This window comes from Scyliorhinus torazame, chromosome 21 (assembly GCF_047496885.1).
Source record: "Scyliorhinus torazame isolate Kashiwa2021f chromosome 21, sScyTor2.1, whole genome shotgun sequence".
In the NCBI taxonomy this organism is placed as follows: Eukaryota; Metazoa; Chordata; class Chondrichthyes; order Carcharhiniformes; family Scyliorhinidae; genus Scyliorhinus; species Scyliorhinus torazame.
The window spans coordinates 73,353,223-73,368,677 of NC_092727.1; the positions used below are offsets into that span (position 1 = coordinate 73,353,223).

The 15,455-nt window shown below is 45.0% G+C and overlaps 1 protein-coding gene across 1 annotated transcript in view; it reads right to left on the reverse strand.

Moving 5' to 3' along the window:
* ace (angiotensin I converting enzyme (peptidyl-dipeptidase A) 1) overlaps positions 1-15,455 on the reverse strand; it is a 534,228-nt gene that overhangs the window by 313,686 nt on the left and 205,087 nt on the right. Inside the window, exons 11-12 of the mRNA XM_072486945.1 lie at positions 14,610-14,732; positions 13,611-13,822 (exon numbers count right to left, since the gene is read on the reverse strand). Of these exons, the coding sequence (XP_072343046.1) occupies positions 13,611-13,822; positions 14,610-14,732 (335 nt within the window). The remainder of the gene's footprint in view (positions 1-13,610; positions 13,823-14,609; positions 14,733-15,455) is intronic.

A 15,455-nucleotide genomic window follows, 5' to 3' on the forward strand; every position in this document is an offset into this window, starting at 1 on the left:
CCTGGAACTCGCTACCGGAGGAGGTGGTGGAAGCAGGGACGATAGTGACATTTAAGGGGCATCTTGACAAATACATGAATAGGATGGGAATACAGGGATATGGACCCAGGAAGTGTAGAAGATTGTAGTTTAGTCGGGCAACATGGTCGGCACGGGCTTGGAGGGCCGAAGGGCCTGCTCCTGTGCTGTACATTTCTTTGTTCTTTGTTAACACCAACAGCAGCAGCAAGACCAACTGCAACAACAACAAGACCAACAGCAATAACAAAAACAAGACCAACAGCAACAAAAAGACCAAAAGCAGCAAGATGAACAGCAACAACAACAAGACCAACAGCGACAACAAGACCAACAGCAGCAACTAGACCAACAGCAACAACAAGGCCAGCAGCAACAACAAAGCCAACAGCAGAAACAAGACCAACAGCAGCAAAAAGACCTCAGCAGCAAAAACCACAACAGCAACAAGACCAACTGCAGCACCAACAATAACAGCAACATCAAGGCCAACAGGAACAACACGACCAACAGCAGCAAGACAACAGCAATAACAAGACCAACAGCAACAACAAGGCCAACAGCAGCACGATCAACAACAGCAGGAACAAGACCAACAGCAATAACAAGACCAACAGCAACAACAAGGCCAACAGCAGCACGATCAACAACAGCAGGAACAAGACCAACAGCAACAACAAGATCAACAGCAGCAACAAGACCAACTACAGCAACATGATCATCAGCAACAACAAGACCAACAGCAACATCAAGACCAACAGTAACAAGAAGACCAACAGCAACAGGATCAACAGCAGCAACAAGACCAACAGCAACAACAAGGCCAGCAGCAACAACAAGACCGACAACAGCAACAAGACCAACAACAACAAGGCCAACAGCAACAACCAGACCAACAGCAATAAAAAGACCAACAGCAACAACAAGGCTAACAGCAGCATGATCAACAACAGCAGGAACAAGACCAACAGCAACAACAAAGCCAACAGCAGCAACAAGACCAACAGCAACAACAACAAGACCAACAGCAACAACAAGACCAATAACAGCAACAGGACCAACAGAAACAACCAGACCAACAGCAACAAAAACAAGACCAACAGCAACAAGACCAACAACGACAAGGCCAACAACAACAACAAGACCAACAGCAGCAACAAGACCAACAACAACAACAATACCCACAGCAGCAACATGACGAACAACAACAACTAGACCAACAGCAACAACAAGACAAACAGCAACAAGGCCAACAACAGCGAGACCAACATCGACAAGTCCAACAGCAACAAGACCAACAGCAACAAGACCAACAGCAACAAGACCAACAGCAACAACAAGACCAACAGCAGCAACAACATGTCCAACAGCAACAACAAGACCAACAACACCAACAAAACCAACAGCAACAACAAGACCAGCAGTTACAAGACCAACAGGAACAACAGGACCACCAGCAACAAGACCAACAGCAGCAACAAGACCAACGACAACAACAAATCCAGCAGCAACAACACCAGCATCAGCAACAAGACCCACAGCAGCAACAAAAAGACCAACAGCAACAAGACCAACAGCAACAACAAGACCAACAACAACAACAACAAGACCAACAGCAACAAGCCCAACAGCAACAAGACAAACAGCAACAAGACCAACAGCAACAACAAGACCAACAGCAGAAACAAGACCAACAGCAACAAGTCCAACAGCAACAACAAGACCAACAATAAAACCAACAGCAACAACAAGACCAACAGTTACAAGAATAGCAGGAACAACAGGACCACCAGCAACAAGACCAACAGCAGCAACAAGACCAATGACAACAACAAATCCAGCAGCAACAACACCAGCATCAGCAACAAGACCCACAGCAGCAACAAAAAGACCAACAGCAACAAGACCAACAGCAACAACAAGACCAACAGCAGCAACAAGACCAACAGCAGCAACAGCACCAACAGCAGTAGCAAGACCAACAGCAACAACAACAAGACCAAAAGCAACAACAATACCAACAAGAGCAACAAGACCAACAGCAACAACAAGACCAGCAGCAGCAAAATGACCAACAGCAGCAACAAAAAGACCAACAGCAACAAAAACACCAACATCAACAAAAAGACCACAACAGCAACAAGATCAATAGCAACAAAATGACCAACAGCAGCAAAACGACCATCAGCAGCAACAAAAAGACCAACAGCAACAACAAAACCAACAGCAGAAACAAGACCAAGAGCAACAAAAAGTCCAGAGCAGCAAAAACCACAACAGCAAGACCAACCCCCTTAAGACCAACAGCAGCACCAACAATAACAGCAACAAGAAGGCCAACAGCAACACAAAACCAACAGCAAAAAGACAACAGCAACAACAAGATGAACAGCAACAACAAGATGAACAGCAACAACAAGACCAACAGCAACAACAAGACCAACAGCAACCAGACCAACAACAACAAGACCAACAACAACAACAAGACCAATAGCAGCAACAAGGCCAACAACAACAAGACCAACAGCAACAAGCCCAACAGCAACAACAAGAGCAACAGCAGCAACAACATGTCCAACAGCAACAAGTCCAACAGCAACAGCAACAAGACCAACAGCAGAAACAAGACCAACAACAAGTCCAACAGCAACAACAAGACCAACAACAACAACAAAACCAACAGCAACAACAAGACCAACAGTTACAAGACCAACAGGAACAACAGGACCACCAGCAACAAGACCAACAGCAGCAACAAGACCAACGGCAACAACAACAAATCCAACAGCACCAACACCAACATCAGCAACAAGACCAACAGCAGCAACAAGACCAACAGCAGCAACAACACCAACAGCAGCAACAAGACCAACAGCAGCAACAAGACCAACAGCAACAACAAGACTAGCAGCAGCAACAAGACTAACTGCAGCAACAAGAACAAGAGCAACAACAAGACCAACAACAATAACAACAAGACCAACAGCAGCAACTAGACGAGCGGCAATAAGACCAATAGCAGCAATTAGACCAATAGCAGTGACAAGACCAACAGCAACAACAGACCAACAGCAGCAACAACACCAACAGCAGCAACAAGATCAACAGCAGCAAAAAGACCAACAGCAGCAACAAAAAGACCAACAGCAACAAAAACACCAACATCAACAAAGAGACCAACAACAGCAACAAGATCAACAGCAACAACAAGACCAACAGCAGCAAAAAGACCATCAGCAGCAACAAAAAGACCAACAGCAACAACAAAACCAACAGCAGAAACAAGACCAAGAGCAACAAAAGGTCCAGAGCAGCAAAAACCACAACAGCAAGACCAACCCCCTTAAGACCAACAGCAGCACCAACAATAGCAGCAACAAGAAGGCCAACAGCAACACAAAACCAACAGCAACAAGACAACAGCAACAACAAGATCAACAGCAACAACAAGATGAACAGCAACAACAAGACCAACAGCAACAACAAGACCAACAACAACAACAACAAGACCAACAGCAACAAGCCCAACAGCAACAAGACCAACAGCAACAACAAGACCAACAACAACAATAAAACCAACAGCAACAACAAGACCAACAGTTACAAGACCAACAGGAACAACAGGACCACCAGCAAGAAGACCAACAGCAGCAACAAGACCAACGGCAACAACAACAAATCCAACAGCAACAAAACCAACAATAGCAACAAGACCCACAGCAGCAACAAGACCAACAGCAACAACAACAAATCCAACAGCAACAAAACCAACATTAGCAACAAGACCCACAGCAGCAACAAGACCAACAGCAGCAACAAGACCAACAGCAGCAACAACACCAACAGCAGCAACAAGACCAACAGCAACAACAAGACCAGCAGCAGCAACAAGACCAACTGCAGCAACAAGATCAACAGCAACAAACAGACCAACAGCTACAACAACAAGACCAACAGCAGCAACTAGACGAGCAGCAATAAGACCAATAGCAGCAATAAGACCAATAGCAGCAATTAGACCAATAGCAGCAACAAGACCAACAGCAACAACAGGCCAACAGCAGCAACAGACCAACAGCAGCAACAACACCAACAGCAGCAACAATACCAACAGCAGCAACAAGATCAACAGCAGCAATAAGATCAACAGCAGCAATAAGATCAACAGCAGCAACAACAGCAGCAAAAAGACCATCAGCAGCAACAAAAAGACCAACAGCAACAACAAAACCAACAGCAGAAACAAGACCAAGAGCAACAAAAGGTCCAGAGCAGCAAAAACCACAACAGCAAGACCAACCCCCTTAAGACCAACAGCAGCACCAACAATAGCAGCAACAAGAAGGCCAACAGCAACACAAAACCAACAGCAACAAGACAACAGCAACAACAAGATCAACAGCAACAACAAGATGAACAGCAACAACAAGACCAACAGCAACAACAAGACCAACAACAGCAACAACAAGACCAACAGCAGAAACAAGACCAACAGCAACAAGTCCAACAGCAACAACAAGACCAACAACAACAATAAAACCAACAGCAACAACAAGACCAACAGTTACAAGACCAACAGGAACAACAGGACCACCAGCAAGAAGACCAACAGCAGCAACAAGACCAACGGCAACAACAACAAATCCAACAGCAACAAAACCAACATTAGCAACAAGACCCACAGCAGCAACAAGACCAACAGCAACAACAAGATCAACAGCAGCAACAAGACCAACAGCAGCAACAAGACCAACAGCAGCAACAACACCAACAGCAGCAACAAGACCAACAGCAACAACAAGACCAGCAGCAGCAACAAGACCAACTGCAGCAACAAGATCAACAGCAACAAACAGACCAACAGCTACAACAACAAGACCAACAGCAGCAACTAGACGAGCAGCAATAAGACCAATAGCAGCAATAAGACCAATAGCAGCAATTAGACCAATAGCAGCAACAAGACCAACAGCAACAACAGACCAACAGCAGCAACAACACCAACAGCAGCAACAATACCAACAGCAGCAACAAGACCAACAGCAGCAATAAGATCAACAGCAGCAACAACAGCAGCAACAAGACCACAGCAACAACAACAAGACCAACAGCAGCAACAAGACCAGCAGCAAAAAGACCAACAGCAGCAACAACACCAACAGCAGCAATAAGACCAACAGCAGCAACAACACTAACAGCAGCAACAACACCAAGGCCAACAGCAGCAACAAGACCAACAGCAGCAACAATAAGACCCACAGCAGCAACAAAAAGACCAACAGCAACAAGACCAACAGCAACAACAAGACCAACAACAACAACAACAAGACCAACAGCAACAAGCCCAACAGCAACAAGACAAACAGCAACAAGACCAACAGCAACAACAAGACCAACAGCAGAAACAAGACCAACAGCAACAAGTCCAACAGCAACAACAAGACCAACAATAAAACCAACAGCAACAACAAGACCAACAGTTACAAGAATAGCAGGAACAACAGGACCACCAGCAACAAGACCAACAGCAGCAACAAGACCAATGACAACAACAAATCCAGCAGCAACAACACCAGCATCAGCAACAAGACCCACAGCAGCAACAAAAAGACCAACAGCAACAAGACCAACAGCAACAACAAGACCAACAGCAGCAACAAGACCAACAGCAGCAACAGCACCAACAGCAGTAGCAAGACCAACAGCAACAACAACAAGACCAAAAGCAACAACAATACCAACAAGAGCAACAAGACCAACAGCAACAACAAGACCAGCAGCAGCAAAATGACCAACAGCAGCAACAAAAAGACCAACAGCAACAAAAACACCAACATCAACAAAAAGACCACAACAGCAACAAGATCAATAGCAACAAAATGACCAACAGCAGCAAAACGACCATCAGCAGCAACAAAAAGACCAACAGCAACAACAAAACCAACAGCAGAAACAAGACCAAGAGCAACAAAAAGTCCAGAGCAGCAAAAACCACAACAGCAAGACCAACCCCCTTAAGACCAACAGCAGCACCAACAATAACAGCAACAAGAAGGCCAACAGCAACACAAAACCAACAGCAAAAAGACAACAGCAACAACAAGATGAACAGCAACAACAAGATGAACAGCAACAACAAGACCAACAGCAACAACAAGACCAACAGCAACCAGACCAACAACAACAAGACCAACAACAACAACAAGACCAATAGCAGCAACAAGGCCAACAACAACAAGACCAACAGCAACAAGCCCAACAGCAACAACAAGAGCAACAGCAGCAACAACATGTCCAACAGCAACAAGTCCAACAGCAACAGCAACAAGACCAACAGCAGAAACAAGACCAACAACAAGTCCAACAGCAACAACAAGACCAACAACAACAACAAAACCAACAGCAACAACAAGACCAACAGTTACAAGACCAACAGGAACAACAGGACCACCAGCAACAAGACCAACAGCAGCAACAAGACCAACGGCAACAACAACAAATCCAACAGCACCAACACCAACATCAGCAACAAGACCAACAGCAGCAACAAGACCAACAGCAGCAACAACACCAACAGCAGCAACAAGACCAACAGCAGCAACAAGACCAACAGCAACAACAAGACTAGCAGCAGCAACAAGACTAACTGCAGCAACAAGAACAAGAGCAACAACAAGACCAACAACAATAACAACAAGACCAACAGCAGCAACTAGACGAGCGGCAATAAGACCAATAGCAGCAATTAGACCAATAGCAGTGACAAGACCAACAGCAACAACAGACCAACAGCAGCAACAACACCAACAGCAGCAACAAGATCAACAGCAGCAAAAAGACCAACAGCAGCAACAAAAAGACCAACAGCAACAAAAACACCAACATCAACAAAGAGACCAACAACAGCAACAAGATCAACAGCAACAACAAGACCAACAGCAGCAAAAAGACCATCAGCAGCAACAAAAAGACCAACAGCAACAACAAAACCAACAGCAGAAAAAAGACCAAGAGCAACAAAAGGTCCAGAGCAGCAAAAACCACAACAGCAAGACCAACCCCCTTAAGACCAACAGCAGCACCAACAATAGCAGCAACAAGAAGGCCAACAGCAACACAAAACCAACAGCAACAAGACAACAGCAACAACAAGATCAACAGCAACAACAAGATGAACAGCAACAACAAGACCAACAGCAACAACAAGACCAACAACAACAACAACAAGACCAACAGCAACAAGCCCAACAGCAACAAGACCAACAGCAACAACAAGACCAACAACAACAATAAAACCAACAGCAACAACAAGACCAACAGTTACAAGACCAACAGGAACAACAGGACCACCAGCAAGAAGACCAACAGCAGCAACAAGACCAACGGCAACAACAACAAATCCAACAGCAACAAAACCAACAATAGCAACAAGACCCACAGCAGCAACAAGACCAACAGCAACAACAACAAATCCAACAGCAACAAAACCAACATTAGCAACAAGACCCACAGCAGCAACAAGACCAACAGCAGCAACAAGACCAACAGCAGCAACAACACCAACAGCAGCAACAAGACCAACAGCAACAACAAGACCAGCAGCAGCAACAAGACCAACTGCAGCAACAAGATCAACAGCAACAAACAGACCAACAGCTACAACAACAAGACCAACAGCAGCAACTAGACGAGCAGCAATAAGACCAATAGCAGCAATAAGACCAATAGCAGCAATTAGACCAATAGCAGCAACAAGACCAACAGCAACAACAGGCCAACAGCAGCAACAGACCAACAGCAGCAACAACACCAACAGCAGCAACAATACCAACAGCAGCAACAAGATCAACAGCAGCAATAAGATCAACAGCAGCAATAAGATCAACAGCAGCAACAACAGCAGCAAAAAGACCATCAGCAGCAACAAAAAGACCAACAGCAACAACAAAACCAACAGCAGAAACAAGACCAAGAGCAACAAAAGGTCCAGAGCAGCAAAAACCACAACAGCAAGACCAACCCCCTTAAGACCAACAGCAGCACCAACAATAGCAGCAACAAGAAGGCCAACAGCAACACAAAACCAACAGCAACAAGACAACAGCAACAACAAGATCAACAGCAACAACAAGATGAACAGCAACAACAAGACCAACAGCAACAACAAGACCAACAACAGCAACAACAAGACCAACAGCAGAAACAAGACCAACAGCAACAAGTCCAACAGCAACAACAAGACCAACAACAACAATAAAACCAACAGCAACAACAAGACCAACAGTTACAAGACCAACAGGAACAACAGGACCACCAGCAAGAAGACCAACAGCAGCAACAAGACCAACGGCAACAACAACAAATCCAACAGCAACAAAACCAACATTAGCAACAAGACCCACAGCAGCAACAAGACCAACAGCAACAACAAGATCAACAGCAGCAACAAGACCAACAGCAGCAACAAGACCAACAGCAGCAACAACACCAACAGCAGCAACAAGACCAACAGCAACAACAAGACCAGCAGCAGCAACAAGACCAACAGCAGCAACAAGACCAACAGCAGCAACAACACCAACAGCAGCAACAAGACCAACAGCAACAACAAGACCAGCAGCAGCAACAAGACCAACTGCAGCAACAAGATCAACAGCAACAAACAGACCAACAGCTACAACAACAAGACCAACAGCAGCAACTAGACGAGCAGCAATAAGACCAATAGCAGCAATAAGACCAATAGCAGCAATTAGACCAATAGCAGCAACAAGACCAACAGCAACAACAGACCAACAGCAGCAACAACACCAACAGCAGCAACAATACCAACAGCAGCAACAAGACCAACAGCAGCAATAAGATCAACAGCAGCAACAACAGCAGCAACAAGACCACAGCAACAACAACAAGACCAACAGCAGCAACAAGACCAGCAGCAAAAAGACCAACAGCAGCAACAACACCAACAGCAGCAATAAGACCAACAGCAGCAACAACACTAACAGCAGCAACAACACCAAGGCCAACAGCAGCAACAAGACCAACAGCAGCAACAATAAGACCAACAGCAGCAACAAGACCAACAGCAACAAGACCAACAACAATAGCACCAACAGCACCACTAACAACAGCAACAAGACCAACTGCAACAACATCAAGATTCTATGAAGACCAATGTCAAAAACAACAGCAACATCAAATCAAAAAGAGCAACAACAACAGCAACTGCAACAGCAATGCCAACAAGAGCAATAACATAACAACTAGACCCAACAGAAAAAACAAAAACAGGTCAGGAAAATCCCATTTGTGGACAGCTTTGTGAATTCGAGATTCAAATACATGTGTTCCTCTCAAGCATGTTACACTCATTGATACCAACTTACTTATACGGTATCCCAGAATGTAACTTTATGTCTATTGAGTCGAGAGTATCGGTTGAGCACTGGGAAGGCATATAGAATACTTCTATTTATCAGTCAATGCATAGAATATCAGGAAGGTTCTGCTAGATCCATGTAAAACACGAATTAGGCCATAACTTGAATGCTGTGCACAGTTCTGGTCACCTCACTACAGAAAGGATGTAATTTCATTGGAGAGGGTACAGAGGAGATTTACAACGATGTTGCCTGGAAAATTACGGTTTTGATGAAAGGTTTTGATGAAAGGGAGAACAACTTGGAGTTGTTTTCTTTAGAACAGAGACTGATATGAGATTTGATTCATGTGTACAAAGTGAGGGATCTGGATAGAGTTGATGGGAAGGACATATTTCCATATGTAGAAAGGTCAGTTACTACTGGGCATAGCTTTATAATAATCGGGGGATAAGGAAAATGTTTTCACCCAGAAGATTGTGGGGGTTTGGAACTCACTTCCTGAAAGGGGAGTAGAGACAGAGACCCTTTCTCAATTAAAATGTCTCTAGATGTGCACCCCAAGTGCCGTAACCTGCCGGGCTGCACATCAAGTGCTGGAAAATTGGATTAGGCTGGTTGGCTCATTTTCCAGCCAGTGTAGTCACGATGGGCCAAGTGGCCTCATTCTGTTCCATAAATCTTTAGATGTTTTCTAAATGTTTGGGAAGGAAGAAGGTGCAGGATTGAGGGAAGAGGGTGGGAGAATGGCAGAATGTGAATGGCTCCTTAGGAGAACCAGCATGGACACACAGGGCTGAATTGCCTTCTTCTGTAAGGATCGTGTGATTCTAATAGCCCACACATAGTGGGTGAACTTAAGGCATGGATCGGTACTTGGGACTACGATGTGGTGGCCATCACGGAAACTTGGATAGAAGAGGGGCAGAAATGGTTGTTGGAGGTCCCTGGTTATAGATGTTTCAATAAGATTAGGGAGGGGGGTAAAAGAGGTGGGGGGGTGGCATTGTTAATTAGAGATAGTATAACAGCTGCAGAAAGGCAGTTCGAGGAGTATCACCCTAATGAGGTAGTATGGGTTGAAGTCAGAAATAGGAAAGGAGCAGTCACCTTGTTAGGAGTTTTCTATAGGCCCCCCAATAGTAGCAGAGATGTGGAGGAACAGATTGGGAAACAGATTTTGGAAAGGTGTAGAAGTCACAGGGTAGTAGTCATGGGTGACTTTAACTTTCCAAATATTGAGTGGAAACTCTTTAGATCAAATAGTTTGGATGGGGTGGTGTTTGTGCAGTGTGTCCAGGAAGCTTTTCTAACACAGTATGTAGATTGTCCGACCAGAGGAGGGGCAATATTGGATTTAGTACTTGGTAATGAACCAGGGCAAGTGATAGATTTGTTAGCGGGGGAGCATTTTGGAGATAGTGACCACAATTCTGTGACTTTCACTTTAGTAACGGAGAGGGATAGATGCGTTCAACAGGGCAAGGTTTACAATTGGGGAAGGGTAAATACAATGTTGTCAGACAAGAATTGACGTGCATAAATTGGGAACATAGGCTGTCAGGGAAGGACACAAGTGAAATGTGGAACTTGTTCAAGGAACAGGTACTATGTGTCCTTGATATGTATGTCCCTGTCAGGCAGGGAAGAGATGGTCGAGTGAGGGAACCATGGTTGACAAGAGAGGTTGAATGTCTTGTTAAGAGGAAAAAGGAGACTTATGTAAGGCTGAGGAAACAAGGTTCAGACAGGGCATTGGAGGGATACAAGATAGCCAGGAGGGAACTGAAGAAAGGGATTAGGAGAGCTAAGAGAGGGCATGAACAATCTTTGGCGGGTAGGATCAAGGAAAACCCCAAGGCCTTTTCCACATATGTGAGAAATATGAGAATGACTAGAGCGAGGGTAGGTCCGATCAAGGACAGTAGCGGGAGATTGTGTATTGAGTCTGAAGAGATAGGACAGGTCTTGAACGAGTACTTTTCTTCTGTATTTACAAATGAGAGGGGCAATATTGTTGGAGAGGACTGTGAAACAGACTGGTAAGCTCGAGGAAATACTTGTTAGGAAGGAAGATGTGTTGGGCATTTTGAAAAACTTGAGGATAGACAAGTCCCCCGGGCCTGACGGGATATATCCAAGGATTCTATGGGAAGCAAGAGATGAAATTGCAGAGCCATTGGCAATAATCTTTTCGTCCTCACTGTCAACAGGGGTGGTACCAGGGGATTGGAGAGTGGCGAATGTCGTGCCCCTGTTCAAAAAAGGGAATAGGGATAACCCTGGGAATTACAGGCCAGTTAGTCTTACTTCGGTGGTCGGCAAAGTAATGGAAAGGGTACTGAAGGATAGGATTTCTGAGCATCTGGAAAGACACTGCTTGATTAGGGATAGTCAGCACGGATTTGTGAGGGGTAGGTCTTGCCTTACAAATCTTATTGAATTCTTTGAGGAGGTGACCAAGCATGTGGATGAAGGTAAAGCAGTGGATGTAGTGTACATGGATTTTAGTAAGGCATTTGATAAGGTACCCCATGGTAGGCTTCTGCAGAAAGTAAGGAGGCATGGGATAGTGGGAAATTTAGCCAGTTGGATAACGAACTGGCTAACCGATAGAAGTCAGAGAGTGGTGGTGGATGGCAAATATTCAGCCTGGATCCCAGTTACCAGTGGCGTACCGCAGGGATCAGTTCTGGGTCCTCTGCTGTTTGTGATTTTCATTAATGACTTGGATGAGGGAGTTAAAGGGTGGGTCAGTAAATTTGCAGACGATACGAAGATTGGTGGAGTTGTGGATAGTAAGGAGGGCTGTTGTCGGCTGCAAAGAGACATAGATAGGATGCAGAGCTGGGCTGAGAAGTGGCAGATGGAGTTTAACCCTGAAAAGTGTGAGGTTGTCCATTTTGGAAGGACAAATATGAATGCGGAATACAGGGTTAACGGTAGAGTTCTTGGTAATGTGGAGGAGCAGAGAGATCTTGGGGTCTACGTTCATACATCTTTGAAAGTTGCCACTCAAGTGGATCGAGCTGTGAAGAAGGCCTATGGTGTGCTCGCGTTCATTAACAGAGGGATTGAATTTAAGAGCCGTGAGGTGATGATGCAGCTGTACAAAACTTTGGTAAGGCCACATTTGGAGTACTGTGTCCAGTTCTGGTCACCTCATTTTAGGAAGGATGTGGAAGCTTTGGAAAAGGTGCAAAGAAGATTTACCAGGATGTCACCTGGAATGGAGAGTAGGTCTTACGAGGAAAGGTTGAGGGTGCTAGGCCTTTTCTCATTAGAACGGAGAAGGATGAAGGGCGACATGATAGAGGTTTATAAGATGATCAGGGGAATAGATAGAGTAGACAGTCAGAGACTTTTTCCCCGGGTGGAACAAACCATTACAAGGGGACATAAATTTAAGGTGAAAGGTGGAAGATATAGGAGGGATATCAGAGGTAGGTTCTTTACCCAGAGAGTAGTGGGGGCATGGAATGCACTGCCTGTGGAGGTAGTTGAGTCGGAAACATTAGGGGCCTTCAAGCAGCTATTGGATAGGTACATGGATTACAGTAAAATGATATAGTGTAGATTTATTTGTTCTTAAGGGCAGCACGGTAGCATTGTGGATAGCACAATTGCTTCACAGCTCCATGGTCCCAGGTTCGATTTCGGCTTGGGTCACTGTCTGTGCGGAGTCTGCACGTCCTCCCTGTGTCTGCGTGGAGGGTAGGTGGATTGGCCATGATAAATTGCCCTTAGTGTCCAAAATTGCCCTTGGTGTTGGGTGGAGGTGTTGAGTTTGGGTGGGGTGCTCTTTCCAAGAGCCGGTGCAGACTCAGGGGGCCGAATGGCCTCCTTCTGCACTGTAAATTCAATGATAATCTATGATTAATCTAGGACAAAGGTTAGGCACAACATCGTGGGCCGAAGGGCCTGTTCTGTGCTGTATTTTCTATGTTCTATGTTCTACATGTGCATTTGCACTGATGACATTATGAGCCACACAGGGAGAATGGGTCTGTAGATTGCTTATTGCAATCAGATGTCGTCAAGCAAGATCAAGGGCTCATCTACAAAACTGAATGAACCAGAGAGGTAAGGCATAGCCAATCAGATTGCTGTGTTTAATTGAATAAAGCTGATTGGTTACTGGTAGAGGCCTGGAGGTAAATGCCTTCTGAAACCCCACCCATTTCTTACAACTGTCCTTCGTTGACTTACCAGTGCCATTTGGGTATCCATCAGGGACTGGAGGGCGCCAGTCAAAGTCAGACCAACCCAGCTCTTCATTGTTTTGCCTGTTCTGTTCCTGCAGCCAGTCAGTGATGGGTTTAAAATATTCAAGCAGGGCTGCAGCATCCATTTTCTTGCTGCCTGTTATCTCCTCAAGGATGACCTGCCAAGCTTCAGAGGAACCGGCACTCAGTGCTTTACTGAAAGGGAGACCACAGGAAAGTATTCATGCTTCATTTTCTATGTAATGTCCTCTAGAGAGTGGCAGAGATCTCTGGTTGGTTCAGTTCAGTGGAGAATCCAGGATTGCTGCCTTGTGGATTGACAGTGCCTCTGCTGGCAGGTTATATTAGGTTCTACATGTGCATCCCGACAAAAAAAAAACATGATGGTGCACCATCCCTCCCAACCAGGTGGTTGTTTAATTCCCTGATGTTTGCGGGGGTGCAGTGGGTGGACATCCCTGTGGCCAATACTCTAGTCATAGGGTTGAGTTGCTGCCATGCCTAATTACCTGGTCCTCGGTGCACTGTGCAATTAATTGGCTGCGCAGGGTAACACATAATCACTTTCTGTGATTAAAAGTAGTCCAGTCAGTCAAGGAGCTCAACAACTTTGGAGCCTAAATTACAGGCATAGCTGATTGCCCTGTTTAAACATTCTGATTAAAATGGTGAGGTCTCAGTGCCTCAACAGGAATAAGTGACTGAAGGCCAAAGAAAGACAAAAGGGAAGACAAAAATGAAAAGGCCTGGTTAACGCTTTAACCTTTCCTAAGTGGGCCTTCCTGTCTTTCTCAGGCAAATGCATTGTGGGAAGGCTTGATTTGGGATTTTAATAAGATTTGAGTGTGTTGTGTCCGGCCACGAGATTCGGTCTCCACACGCCATTGTAAATGGTGCCTGCCACTATCTTATCAATGCTTGTCTTAGTCTTTTTTGTTTCTCCACGTTTTATTCCGAACAGGGATAAAGATGCAGAACCTACCGGAGTATGTCACCAGCTGTAATTGACTGGTAGATGTCACATTTATGCAGAGGTCCTTGGTGTTGAGATGCATTGCACAGAGCTTTGTGGAATTGGAACTGCAGAATAAAACTCACAAAGTACCTGCAAATGGCGAGAGGAAATTAGTTTCTTACAAATATAGAAACTGGAGGAGACTACTCAACCCCTTGAGCATTCCCGTCACTCAATTAGATCACAGCTGACCTCCAATTCACTCCATTTACCTGCCTTTACTCCATATCCTTGCAGACTCTTGCCCCCAATAAAACTCTCAGGCTTGAATATTTGAATTGATTCATCACTCAAGCTTTTTGGCTCCAAACACTATTTGGCTCCGAGATACCAGTTCCATTCTACAACCCATTCAACTAATGGGGCTAAAGGCAGATGAGTGCCCTGGCCTTGATGGCTTGCATCTAAGGATTGTATAAGAAGTAGCGACAGAGATAATGGATGCGCTAGTTGTAATTTTCCAAAATCTTTGGATTCTGAAGAAGTGCTGGAGGGTTGGAAAACTGCCAGTGTGACACCCCTATTCAAAACAGGAGAGAGGCAAAAAGCGGGTGACTATAGGCCAATTAGCCTAACATTTATTGTTGGAAAAATGTTGGAATCAATTATTAAGGAAGTAACAGCAGCACATTTGGAAAAGCACAATATAATCAAGCAGCGTCTGACTAATTTATGAGAGTTTTTAGAGGAAGTCTCAACCAGAGTGGATAGAGGGGAACCAGTTGTTGTGCTGCACTTGAACTTCCAAAAGGCTTTCGACAAGGTACCTCATAAAAGGTTAAGTCATAAGATAAGGTGCGCGTTTTAACCAAA